This window comes from Argopecten irradians, chromosome 10 (assembly GCF_041381155.1).
Source record: "Argopecten irradians isolate NY chromosome 10, Ai_NY, whole genome shotgun sequence".
NCBI lineage: Eukaryota > Metazoa > Mollusca > Bivalvia > Pectinida > Pectinidae > Argopecten > Argopecten irradians.
Genome location: NC_091143.1, coordinates 39,372,177 through 39,386,324, shown reverse-complemented (window position 1 = coordinate 39,386,324; position 14,148 = coordinate 39,372,177). Strand labels below are relative to the sequence as shown.

The 14,148-nt window shown below is 36.5% G+C and overlaps 1 protein-coding gene and 1 long non-coding RNA gene across 2 annotated transcripts; one reads left to right on the top strand and one right to left on the bottom strand.

The window, feature by feature from the left end:
- Positions 1-50: 50 nt before the first annotated feature.
- On the top strand, positions 51-6,239 carry LOC138333873 (leucine-rich repeat-containing protein 61-like). The gene is made up of 8 exons (XM_069282517.1): positions 51-142; positions 341-427; positions 889-1,035; positions 1,531-1,591; positions 2,248-2,393; positions 2,714-2,782; positions 3,108-3,236; positions 4,147-6,239. Exons 1-8 carry the CDS (start codon positions 136-138, stop codon positions 4,233-4,235), a joined length of 735 nt encoding a protein of 244 aa, XP_069138618.1. The 5' UTR covers positions 51-135; the 3' UTR covers positions 4,236-6,239.
- A 1,581-nt stretch (positions 6,240-7,820) lies between these two features.
- LOC138333874 (uncharacterized) lies at positions 7,821-14,038 on the bottom strand. Its single transcript, XR_011210040.1, has 3 exons — positions 13,948-14,038; positions 9,011-9,129; positions 7,821-7,838 (listed from the first exon to the last, which is right to left on the bottom strand). It is a non-coding gene; the product is annotated as an uncharacterized lncRNA (long non-coding RNA).
- Positions 14,039-14,148: the final 110 nt, after the last annotated feature.

Sequence of the window (14,148 nt, the reverse complement as noted above, 5' to 3'; positions counted from 1 at the left end):
AGATTTAATATGTTTTGTTTTTATATAATAATTTATATTAACAAAAATAATAATTAAATAATAGTTACCGAGTACATCACTTTTGTTTACAGTCGCAACCAAAATGTACGTGATGATATTTTAGAAATCAACAGTATGGAAGGTTTGTTAATAATACTTTAAAATATTCATAAATGCCATCGATACGGTGTACTTGCTTGGTGAACGTCAGCATGTTATCCATATTTTTTGAAGTGGAGATATATTGTAAAATGACTAGAATAGACTACTTTCTGATCTTTGTATGTATGTTTTGAACATGTTCTGTCTGTTGAAAGAAAAAAACTGCTTTAACTTCCAGAAGGAAAAGTAACGAAAGCCCTACTGAAGACCAGAAGCGGAGAGTTTGAACTAGAAAGCATCCATTCCATCAATCTTAGAGAATTAGGTAGCTGTGTTCATGTATTCTACCTGTATTCAATTGAATTACAGAGAAATAATTAATTTACAACCTATCATACTGTTAGTGTTGCAATAAAAAAAATAATGTATTTTTTGTTCCAATAATAACTTAATTTCAGATAGATTCATCTATACTTATAGCTCCTTCAATGCGCCAAGTTTGTTGCCTTACACACTCCGCTTTAAGTCAGATTTTTGTCCCTTGTCCATCTTTAGTACATTGTAATGCAATAGTTGTCATATGCTGTAATAAAATTCGCGGTAAGATCCCAACAAATACAGAATATTTTCTAAGATTTTTTTTCTGTTCATCTAATTCCATACAATAAATAAAAGTAAAGAAATGATGCATTTGTTTCATTTTCCTTACATACTGGTATTAATAGTTGTATCTACAAAATGCTGAATTTGTTATACCCAGGTAAATATTTTTCATTATTCATACAGGCATTTCCGATCTTGGATGTATAGGGGAGTGTACTGGATTACAGCGTGCCAATCTGTCTAGAAATGACATCACAAAGCTTACCAAATTGGCAGGACTTTCAAACTTAACTGCTTTAAATCTTTCAGCCAACAGAATTATGACTCTGGGTGAGTTCCATTAAAATCAACTAATTATACAAATTACTTTGTAGGATGAGTTTCATATTTGAAGCTGGTTAGATTAAATGATGGTTGGTTCATGTAATTATATTTCTATGGTGATCTTTTATACCAGTGTGTTTCTGGAAGATTTTGGATATGGTAACTTTTAAGAAATATCTGGTACTTTTTTAAAGGAGTTATTGCCCATTGTACATACCTATAGACCTTAAACAGCCTAATGTATTATCTCAAGTGATATCCTGCCTAATCAGTTCAGTGGTTGAATATGCCTGCATGCTAGACAACTGCCCACACGAGATTTAAACTGTGGTATTACATATTTATATAGGTATTATTTGGACATCTTAACCACTTAGCCACCATAGCCTCTAATATGAAGGCTATGTGTATAAGTTTACTGATCAAGCTTCAACAATACTGGAAATACAAATTCACCAGTAGACCTCTTAGCTTTATATTTTTCCTTTCTGTTGTCTCTAGAAGGATTACAAGCCCTGGACAATTTACAATCTCTCAATTTAGCTGGGAATCTAATTGGTGGGTAAGTAAAAAATCTATATATTTATATGGGGTTTGTATTTCACTCCAAATAATGGTTGTCGTATCGAAAAAAATTCCCAACTTAGAAAAAAACCAAGAAACACAGGGCTAGCCTAATAGTCACCTGAGTTAATTCTGATACAGAATGTCAAAAGGATTTGTCAATATTCTTTGACCAATGTACCAGCCACCAGTTACTTGATGTTATCCAGAACCAGCTAGTGTACTGGGCATGCTGCAAAGAAGGTTATTTTTGTGGAGTTAATATTTTTTGCGGTTTAACAGTACATTGCTATGGTGGCGAAAATTTGATCCTAAAAAAATTGAGGAACTGAATAAATAAATTATAATACATATACCCTTATATTGAAGGAGTTCCATTATTCATAGTACTCACAATGTTCTGTCCATTTGTATGAACTTCTAGCTATATATACACATGTACATGTATAGTTTGGGTTGTTTTTTTCGATATAAAGATGCGTTTTTATGTCCATTTATATTCAAATGCATGTTTATTTAGTGAAATTTTAATGAATTTTCAGTTTTGGAAAGAAGTGAGTCAGTCTAGAAAAAAAAATCCACTTTATTGGGATCAAGTAATTCAAAAATAAATTAAAAAGTTGTTGATTCATTTATTTCCCCATTTTATTTCAGTGTTGAAAACTTTAGATGTCTACAAGGTCTAGAAAAACTCGAGAGTCTGACAGTTAATGACAAAGCCTTATCCAATCCTTTCTGTGTTAATGTCGGATACAGAAAAGAATTATCAAAATTACTACCGAAACTGAGGACGATTGATGGTACGTAGATGTTAACAATGATAAATCTCATCACTATTATTCCTGTTCAAAAATTGTATATACCGGTACCAGTGATGCTTCCAATACTTCAGGTCCGCAAGCCTGTTCGTACATTACGCACCTGATTTTCAACTTTTGGAAATTATATCAAGCAATATACTTCTTGAAAAGCACAAATTTTGCACACTTGAGCAACTGTATCATGTTTTGCATTTTGTCATTCACTTGATCTCCATGTACCATTTTGCACGTTAATTATCTGAATGTCCACAAAGCCTATAATAGCTTCTTACACACATGAAACAATGATTTTGTTTTAGGAGAGCGGTTACATGGCCGAGGGAGTGAGGTGTTTGAAATGTGCAAGGAGGTTGAAGAAGCATTAGAAAGTAATTAAATATTGTAGAACTTAAAAAATTGATATAATTAAGTTTGAAACAAATTACAGAATTTATTGATCTTCATAATATTTGCAGAATGTGATATTTTAGTTAAGAACCACTTAAGCAAAGACTGGTCCGTTTCTTAGCATAGAAGTAAAATCAAATCATAGGTACATAAAGATGTGACTAGCTAGTAGACCATGACTGCACCTTATAGTTGATTTCCTAATGGACAAAGTATTTGGTGCTATTTCTAAAGTATTTCAATTATTTTCATTTGGGTAATTTTGTTACGGTTTCTTTATAACAAGTGATATATTAATCATTATAGTGCGATCCAACACCAGTCGAGACCCAAAGATCACTAAAGCAGAGGACTGGCTACCAGAAGACTACTGGAAATTTTCCACTAAAAAGTTTGAGCAAACAAATTTGGCTGACGCTGATGAACAATTACAAGGTAATGTGCTGTTAACATTTTGTTAGTGGCCATGTGATATACATATATTTAACATGTATGAACTGTTCCCCCTACAGATTCTTGCTGCTGATTACTGCATCCTTGCCACAAACAGTTTGCTGTTATTAATTTGAAGTGGTGGACGAGTGGTCAAGATGTCTCAACATATAACCACAAGCCCTCCACCTCAGGGTCATGAGTTTGAATATCATGAGGGCAGTTGCCAGGTACTGACTGCTGGTCAGTGATTTTTCTCTGGGTTCTCCGGCTTTCCTTCATCATCATACCTGGCACATCCTTGCATGACCCTGGCTGTAAATAGGACATTTAACTAATAAAGCCAAAACTGTTTGCTGTAAGCTTTACCCGTCATACAACAGAGGTTTTGGTGTGATCAGATCCCTTAAACAAATTAATCAAGCTCAATCTTCATCATATTTACCTTTCTTAAATTGCTTGCCTGGGATTGCTTTCTAGGTCAAAAGGTCAAAAGTTAAAGGTCATTGTTACTTAGAATGGAAAATCTGTTTCCATGCCTATCTTATTCCCCATGCATGCAGACAATGAACTTCAAACTAAATGCCCATTTACCTGAAGTGTCTGTTCTCAATTGCTGAATTCTAAACATTCTGTACTAATTTTTCAGGCCATGTTGGCCGAGTGGTTTAGAAGTCCACAAATCTGGGACCCAGATGTGGTAGTTGCCAGGTGATGGTTTGTGGTTTTTCTATGGGTACTCCAGCTTTCCTCCACCTCTGCTTTGTCCTTGAATGACCCTGAATGTTGCATGTAATAGTACAATAAAACAAAACATTTAACCAAACCTGTTTTGATGCTGCTTTTGCATGTGGTATTCAAATTAAGAGTTTCTGCCATGAATTATAGTTATTTTTCATTTTTTTGTTTTCAGGTCTTTTATTCTCCTGCCAACTTCTAAGTGAAAAAGCTGATGCATCTCTGAGTTCATTAAAATCTGGACAGTCAACCGAGAAATCTTGATAATGGAAGAAAGTAGACAACTGTATTTATATTGTCAAAAACATTTTCCTTATTTCCAAATATCTTGGTAGTATGGGATTTTGGTGCCTTGGGTTTCTCAGCAAGAAACAAGATGGGTGTTGTACATAATCAATTTGTACATGGCTGAAAGTCAATAGAATTGGTGTTATTAAAATATCATCATTTGTCTAAGCCCTAAAAAGACAAGTTGGAAAGTTGTAAGGGCTTGGTTGTCTTTTGTAATATGAATGAGAACACTGGCATTTGGCATTATAACAAAGTACACTTAGTCTATCTATGTCATGGTTGAATGCACATTGGTAGAGTTACCTGAGCTCCTAGACAAAGGCAAAAAAAACCTGGCTTTTATTAGAAATAAAAGTGTACTTTATTAACACAAGGACTTGCTATGTTTTAAGTTTGAAATAAGCCTCAAACTGTACAATATGCGGGAGAGAGAACAGATCTCGGGCCTGACAGGCCTTGATATAGTTCTCTCTCCCACATATTGTACAGTTTGAGGCTTATCTTCATAACATACAGTAACCATATTCGACACAATAAGAGCCCATCCTCTTTTTTGAGATGGCAATAATTTTGTGAAAAATCAGCACAAATTTGGTCCTATAACTGGCTATAAGCACTCCTTTATTGTTTCTTATTTATTTAACCACTCTCTGAGTGTTTAATGGTTTAAATACTGTAGTTATTTTCACTAGAGCATCGACAAGAAGGTACATTTAAAATAAATAATTAAATAATGAATAAAATATATACCATATTGTAATTTGTAGTTGAATTGTGTTATTTCACAAACAGAGGGCCTGTATCACTCACCTGGTTTGTAATGCCAAGTAATGTTCTGAATACAAGTTCATTGTTTCTTTTCTGAAGGAATTCGAATATTTACCTTTAATTTCCCTATTGGGCCCCACTCTTTCTGCTCCAGGGGGTCAAAGCCAAAATTTGACAAGTAGCGATTTTTAGGATTTACCTCTATTTCCCCCAGGGCCCCGCCCCTCCTGCCCCCAGTGGGGTCAGAGCCAAGATTTATACAAGTTATGTTTCCCTTCCCTAAAGGATGTTTGTGGCCAAATTTGGTTACAATCCATGCAGAACTCTAGGACAGGTAGCGATTTATATGATTTACTTCTATTTCCCCTATTGGACCCCGCCCCTCCTGCCCCCTGGGGGTCAGAGCCAAAATTTATACAAGTTCTGTTCCCCTTCCCACAAGGATGTTTCTGGCCAAATTTGGTTACAATCCATCCAGAACTCTAGGACAAGTAGTTCTGTTCCCCTTCCCCCAAGGATGTTTCTGACCAAATTTGGTTACAATCCATCCAGAACTCTAGGACAAGTAGCGTTTTATAGGATTTACCTCTATTACCCCTATTGGGCCCCGCCCCTCCTGCCCCAGGGGGGGTCAGGGTCACCATTTATGCAAATCTGATCCCCTTCCCCTAAGGAAGTTTCTGGCCAAATTTGGTTGCAATCCATGCAGAACTCTAGGACAAGTGGCGATTTATAGGATTTACCTCTATTACCCCTATTGAGCCCCGCCCCTCCTGCCCCAGGGGGGTCAGGGTCACCATTTATGCAAAATCTGATCCCCTTCCCCTAAAGTTTCTGACCAAATTATGTTAAAATTCATGCAGTACTTTATGACATGTAGCGATTTAAAGGAAATGTTGACGGACGGACGACAGACGCCGTGCAATAGCAAAAGCTCATCAGCCTTTCGAGCCAGGTGAGCTGAAAAGTAACTGTCTTTTAATAAATTCAGTATATTTGTAATTGTGGTCATGCTAGACATGGTGAGGAAAACAGGAGAATTATCAATTCTGTTTGTATTTGTGTCGAACACAAATTACAACATCATAATGTTTTATATATCATTGTATTCTATTTTGTCAGAACAAAAGTAAATAAATAACAATGACGAAACTTACATTTTTTAGATGTTCATTTTCTATCAATCATCTTATGTGTACTTACATCAATTTCTTACGTTTTCACATTTATCAACATTTAACAGCCAAACAGTTGACTTTCACTCTAAACATTTGCTCAAGCTCACAGCCAAACGGTTCACTTTCACACTAAACATTTGCTCAAGCTCACAGACAAACAGTTCACTTTCACACTAAACATTTGCTCAAGCTCACAGACAAACAGTTCACTTTCACACTAAACATTTGCTCAAGCTCACAGACAAACAGTTCACTTTCACACTAAACATTTGCTCAAGCTCACAGCCAAACAGTTCACTTTCACACTAAACATTTGCTCAAGCTCACAGACAAACAGTTCACTTTCACACTAAACATTTGCTCAAGCTCACAGACAAACAGTTCACTTTCACACTAAACATTTGCTCAAGCTCACAGACAAACAGTTCACTTTCACACTAAACATTTGCTCAAGCTCACAGACAAACAGTTCACTTTCACACTAAACATTTGCTCAAGCTCACAGACAAACAGTTCACTTTCACATTAAACATATAAATTTGCTCAAGCTCACAGTCAAACATTAAGCTCACTATCAAACAGCTTACTTTCACACTTAACATTTGCTCAAGCTCACAGTCAAACATTAAGCTAACTATCAAACAGTTCACTGTCACACTATAAATATTTGCTCAAGCTCACAGTCATACGCTCCACTACGATGTTCTAAGATGCTCAAATACAAGATCTAACAATCCCTGTTGAGGTCAGCTCAGCATGACCCCATGGCCTTGAATTGTAACACGTCCGTATCATTAGCTGTTCATATTTACAAATAATCAACCAAAGATTTTGTAGGCGACATTCTGATTGGCTTTTATATATTGGAGCGTATTGTAGACCATTATAGTGGAGTGGAATTACAAGTCTAATTTTAATTATTTTGGTTCACTTCATCACTAAACATCTGCTCAAACTCACATTTAATAAGTTTAAACCAAATTAGTCCTCTTTCTTCAACATCTATTCAAGTGCTTGTAAACTTTCATCATCGATAAACCAAAGTTAAACATCACAAAGTTGTTAATGATTTTATCAACTTCCTCTGAAGTCATTGTACATCTACAACAAAAACCGAACATTTAACATCTTGCCAACTGTAAATTTACTTGTAACGCTGTATGCATTTTCTAATACAAGCTATAAGTAATTATTCTCTTAAACAAAATCCAATTTCTATACAGTGTTATTTTTAGCATACAATGTAGTAAGAGATATTCATTTTATATAACAAATACAAGCGAAGTACATGTTCAAATTTAAATCATTTTACGATATACACAATGAATGGTTGAATTCTACAAAATAATTTAATTAGTCATATTGATTGTCACACACTAGGAATACTCTTGATAACAGTTTCAAAAGAACATTTTCTGCCTGCGGTGCAGGATGATATCACGAATGTGTCACCTGGGTCAGGGTAATATGTAATTATGTATCAACTTTTTTTCAGTAAAGGTGATTTGCTTTTGTCATTCTTTGAACTTCCAATCCTGTCGACACATCGGACACAGCTGGTTCACTTGCTGGGAGTTGAGCCACTTCACAATACAGTGGATATGGAAACAATGAGAACACTCACCCCAAACTGTCAACAGAAAGAAAACAAACATTGGTGAAAATACTCACCCAACCTTGTCAACACAAAACAGTGATATATACATGGAGAATACATATACTACATACAAAACATGAACAATAGATCAATTTGCATCTTTCAGAGAAGAATTTGTTTAAAGGTACAATGCGGTCTAAGAGAACATTAAAATTTGTACATATATTGGAAACAAACCAGTTCTAATGGAAATTAGATCAGTCGGTTTTACTGTGATATGCCAGAAAAGCCCATGGTGGTGAAATGTGTGTGAAATATTCAAACTCGCTCGCTGTCCGCCATTACACATTGTGGTCAAAAGTCTTGTATGCTGAACCCTGTCCCTTGCTCATAAAGTAATGCAACTTTTGTCTAGAACTGCTCAAATCGCTCTGACAGTAGTGTGTTTACCTTATTAGGTGAATTGTCTTGCCTAAAAATCATTTTATCACCGCCTCAGTGGTTATGTAGTTCATTTGTTTAGCGTGCGTGACTTTGGCTCGGGTAAGGGTACAACGTATACATGTACCTGCTTTATCATATTGATCAACGATTTGTAATTTCAATGGTATCAATTAAAATACTTTACAATGACGTGGAATTTGTCAATATTTTATGTTATATGTTTCATAAGAAATGTAGAACAATACATTTATGCCATATTTTGCTTCTTGGTTATGTAAAAGAATAAGCCTGAGTGAATTGTCCCTTTAAAGCAATGTGGCCAAATTGTGTTCAGGTCCATGATTACCTTGTGGAGCCATTATGTCCCTCCTTTATCTTGATGCATTAACACAAGCCCTCTACATCTAGGTTGCATGATTGAAACCCCTGTGGGGTAGTTATAAGGTACTGACTTTAGGTTGATGTTTTTTTCTTTGGATACTCCAGCTTTTCTCCACCTCCTAAACCTGGCTTGTCTTTATATGACTTTGGTTTTTAATAGGGCATTAAACCAAACGAACCTATTTAAACCCATCTTTAACTCGTTCAAAATTTTCTGACAAGCTTTGAAGCTTTATTAGAAGTTCTTTTTATTCCCTTTGCGGTAAATAAACAAGCAATGATATTTTGACTTTTTAACCACTCTGGGCTCTTATTACGTTTAATACGGTATTTGAATCCAAATGGAAGTTAACAGTTGATAAATAAAAGGCCGGTCATACCTAATGGACAGTCATCTCCTGGTAGCTTACAGTCGGGACAACAACCATCGAACGCCATACGACAAATACCACAGTTGTCATCATTGGCTACCCAGCGCCATGTCGCCACAGCTGTCCAACTGTTTAAACATGAAAAAATAAACCAATAATGCATCCAGTAGTACCAGAAACATATAAGAGATTTACAACAATAATAGCATAAAAAATAATTGATATCAATGGTCTAAGATGAAGTTATAACACCAAATGCTAGTTTCACGGACACAGGGAGGAACCAGATTAGGATAACTGCAGTTACCCTTATCCAACATGGCGACGGTACAAAAATATGAGGAAACTGTACGGTCTGTTCACAGAATCGAATAGACATGTATTTTTTGTTTAAATTTGAAGTGTACCAAGTCATATGCACAGAGACCCACAGACGTTAAAATCAAGCATGTAAAATTGTGCAAGATTAGGGTAAACACAAAAGGTTTCATTATCTTTCAGATCAAGAGGCATGGTACAATTGCATTTTTATTGCATTGGGATACTTTTCTATACTATTTGTAAGCTGTTGTTTTGATGTCTGGCAAAATGATAGTCAACTAACGCACGGTAATTACGACAGCGTTAAGAAACATAATAAGGGCACAGCCCATCATGCAAAGGGCACAAAGTGCAAAGCACTTCTAAGGCAACATCTGCATGAAAATATAAGAAACAAGAGGCCCAAGGGCCTTAACGGTCATCTGACTATCTTGGCAATAGCTTTATAGGAAAATAATTAGATATGGTGTCATGGTAGCCATCTTCAATCTGGGATCAACCAGAGATATAACAACACTTTGACAAGATCATATAAGCCGCATTTCATGTTTCAAGTTTCAGTTAAATTGCACTGGTAGAACTTGAGAAGAAGTTCAAAATGTGTTTTCAAGATGGCATCTGTGGCAGCCATCTTGGATCATCTGTGGCAGCCATCTTGGATTTTGGATTGACATAAAATATAACAACACTTGGTCGGGACCATGTCAGGATCATTTCATGCAGATTTCAGCTAAATCACACTGGTAGAACTTCAGAAGAAGTTCAAAATTCAAGATTTTGGAATATTTGACTCTCGTGACTTTGAAAGTAGGTCAAGGTCATTCATTTCCACAACTTTGATAGCCCTTTATCTCAGCATGCTGCTGACTAAATATGAATACCCTGGACCTTTCGGCTAATTAAAAGGTGTAGTTAAAAGATTTTAGCTTAATTGACCCGTGACCTTGAAAGAAGGTCAAAGTCATTCATTTTTATAACTATGGTAACCCTGCATCCCAGCTTGCCACCAGCAAAATATGAGTACCCTGGATTTTGGGTTAATTAAAAGGTGTAGTTAAAAGATTTTAGCCTATTTGACCCCTGTAACCTTGAAAGAACATCAAGGTCATTAATTTTCACAACTTTGATAGCCCTTCATCCCATCATGCTACAGGCCAAATATGAGTACCCTGAACCTTTCGGTTAGTTAGAAGAAGTCATTCAAAGATTTTAGTCTATTTGACCCTGGTGACCTTGACAATAAGTCAAGGTCATTAAGTTTCACAACTTTTGTAGCCCTTCATGCCAGCATGCTACAGGCCAAATATGAGTACCCTGGACCTTTTGGTTAGTTAGAAGAAGTCGTTCAAAGATTTTAGCCTATTTGACCCCGGTGACCTTGACAATAAGTCAAGGTCATTAAGTTTCACAACTTTTGTAGCCCTTCATCCCAGCATGCTACAGGCCAAATATGAGTACCCTGGACCTTTTGGTTAGTTAGAAGAAGTCGTTCAAAGATTTTAGCCTATTTGACCCCTGTGACCTTGAAAGTAGATCAAGGTCATTTATTTTCACAACTTTGGTAGCCCTTCATCCCAGCATGCTACAGGCCAAATATGAGTACCCTGAACCTTTCGGTTAGTTAGAAGAAGTCATTCAAAGATTTTAGTCTATTTGACTCCTATGACCTTGGAAGTAGGCAAGGTCATTCATTTTCACAACTATGGTAGCCATTCATCCCAGCATGCTACAGGCCAAATATGAGTACCCTGGACCTTTCGGTTAGTTAGAAGAAGTCGTTCAAAGATTTTAGCCTATTTGACCTCCGGTGACCTTGACAGTACGTCAAGGTCATTAATTTTCACAACTTTTGTAGCCCTTCATCCCATCATGCTACAGGCCAAATATGAGTACCCTGGACCTTTTGGTTAGTTAGAAGAAGTCGTTCAAAGGTTAGTTAGAAGAAGTCGTTCAAAGGTTTTAGCCTATTTGACCCCTGTGACCTTAAAAGTAGGTCAAGGTCATTCATTTTCACAACTATGGTAGCCATTCATCCCAGCATGCTACAAGCCAAATATGAGTACCCTGGACCTTTCGGTTAGTTAGAAGAAGTCGTTCAAAGATTTTAGCCTATTTGACCCCCGGTGACCTTGACAATAAGTCAAGGTCATTAAGTTTCACAATTTTTGTAGCCCTTCATGCCAGCATACTACAGGCCAAATATGAGTACCCTGGACCTTTTGGTTAGTTAGAAGAAGTCGTTCAAAGATTTTAGCCTATTTGACCCCTGTGACCTTGAAAGTAGATCAAGGTCATTTATTTTCACAACTTTGGTAGCCCTTCATCCCAGCATGCTACAGGCCAAATATGAGTACCCTGAACCTTTCGGTTAGTTAGAAGAAGTCATTCAAATGTTTTAGTCTATTTGACTCCTATGACCTTGAAAGTAGGCCAAGGTCATTCATTTTCACAACTATGGTAGCCAATCATCCCAGCATGCTACAGGCCAAAGAAGAAGTTGTTCAAAGATTTTAGCCTATTTGACCTCCGGTGACCTTGACAGTACGTCAAGGTCATTAATTTTCACAACTTTTGTAGCCCTTCATCCCATCATGATACAGGCCAAATATGAGTACCCTGACCCTTTTGGTTAGTTAGAAGAAGTCGTTCAAAGATTTTAGCCTATTTGACCCCTGTGACCTTGAAAGTAGATCAAGGTCATTTATTTTCACAACTTTGGTAGCCCTTCATCCCAGCATGCTACAGGCCAAATATGAGAACCCTGGATATTTCGGTTAGTTAAAAGAAGTTGTTCAAAGATTTTAGCCTATTTGACCCCTGTGACCTTGAAAGTAGATCAAGGTCATTTATTTTCACATCTTTGGTAGCCCTTCATCCCAGCATGCTACAGGCCAAATATGAGTACCCTGGACCTTTCGGTTAGTTAGAAGAAGTCGTTCAAAGATTTTAGCCTATTTGACCCCAGGTGACCTTGACAGTACGTCAAGGTCATTAATTTTCACAACTTTTGTAGCCCTTCATCCCAGCATGCTACAGGCCAAATATGAGTACCCTGGACCTTTTGGTTAGTTAGAAGAAGTCGTTCAAAGATTTTAGCCTATTTGACCCCTGTGACCTTGAAAGTAGGTCAAGGTCATTTATTTTCACAACTTTGATAGCCCTTCATCCAAGTATGCTACAGGCCAAATATGAGTACTTTGGGCCTTACAGTTATTGAGAAGAAGTTGTTTGAATGAAAAGTTTACGCACGGCGGACGGCGCACGGCGGACGACGACGGACGGTGCATGATGACTATAGGTCATCCTGACCCTTTGGGTCAGATGACCTAAAAACCCAATCTTCAAAATCCAGCCATACACACTGACAGCTTCAGTTTCTGGCCCCCATTTTTTTATGGAGAGGGGAATCATGGATAATTACCATGGGATATGATGCTTTGAAGTAAAATAAGCTCATAATATAATCGAGCGGTTCAAACACTCTTATGATCTGACAAACGTAATCTTCATCAGGCAAATGGAATATCTGTTACAGAAATGAAATTTCTTCATTCCTAATTATATATAATAGGGGTTTCTTTCTCAAATGGGGGTTTTGGGGACAAGGTGAATATATGAATAAAAAATAAACAGAAAATTCAGCTCCGTTATTTCCATAAATTGCACTTTTTAACATTGCATTATTAATGAATACTGAAACATTTGACTGAAAAGGGCCTTGCCTTCAGTCATATTACAACCCATAATTGCTTGAAACATAATATGAATAATTGTATAGTGTATACCCATACATGATGTATTACATAGCACTTACCCTAATAAATGCAGGAAAAATGTAGGTCATCGTCAAAATATACGAGTAGGTTGGTGTTGCACATGAAAAAAAAAAGAAATCGGACATGTTAGCATAACTTTATTTTGCAATTTTTCACATTTTTGTTTTTTTGTATTTAAAGGCCCATTACCTTTCCAAAACAGCTTTTAATTTTTGAAATGGGAATGTAAAACGAGATCGATAATTTTGTAGAGTCGCAAAAGTTATTAACTCATCTTTAATACTACACTCATCATCATCTTCAGAAAATTTTGATTAAAATAAATGAATTTTGATTTTCATAACGCGGGTCGTCTTATGTTTCCCGCCGTCGTCCTAAATACCGCGCAGTAGTTGGATATTACTATGCCAGAAGACAAAACAGCGAAATAACTCTCCACTGTTATCATATGTTACAGAGAAAATTTTCCATATGTTTGATGCTGTTACCTCATCTTAGGCGATGGATAGGCATTTTCTTTTGTTATTTATGTTTTTAAGAAACCTTTAAATTTTGCTTTGGAAAGGTAGTGGGCCTTTAAGATATTTTTTGCTCGCATTTGTTACATGTGAGATAACTGGACATTACTTTGTTAACCATGGGCACACTTTACCAGTGAGTGGCTTTGGTCTTCAAAGGTCAGTATACCAAGTACCTGGCAACAGACAGCTGACAGACCAAAGCAAAAAGTGCCCGAGGTGACCATGTCAAGTGCTGAGATCGATGTCTTATGATTCAGTTGGGCAAACCAACTTTGACCCACTCCCTTTTAAATTACGGTTTACTTAAAAGCATCAAGTTTAAACTCACTCTTCACTTTCACTTTCATCTGTGGGTGGTATACCGACTTTGATCGTAAACTGGAAGAATCAAATTCCCTCGTTTCCTATTTCGGAACTTAGTGAATATGACTAATTTTTATCCAAGTCGTGAAAATGTTTCCGGATATGAAATTAAATATTTTTCATATAAATAAATAGATTAGATGTCAACATAGATTTAGCCAACAAG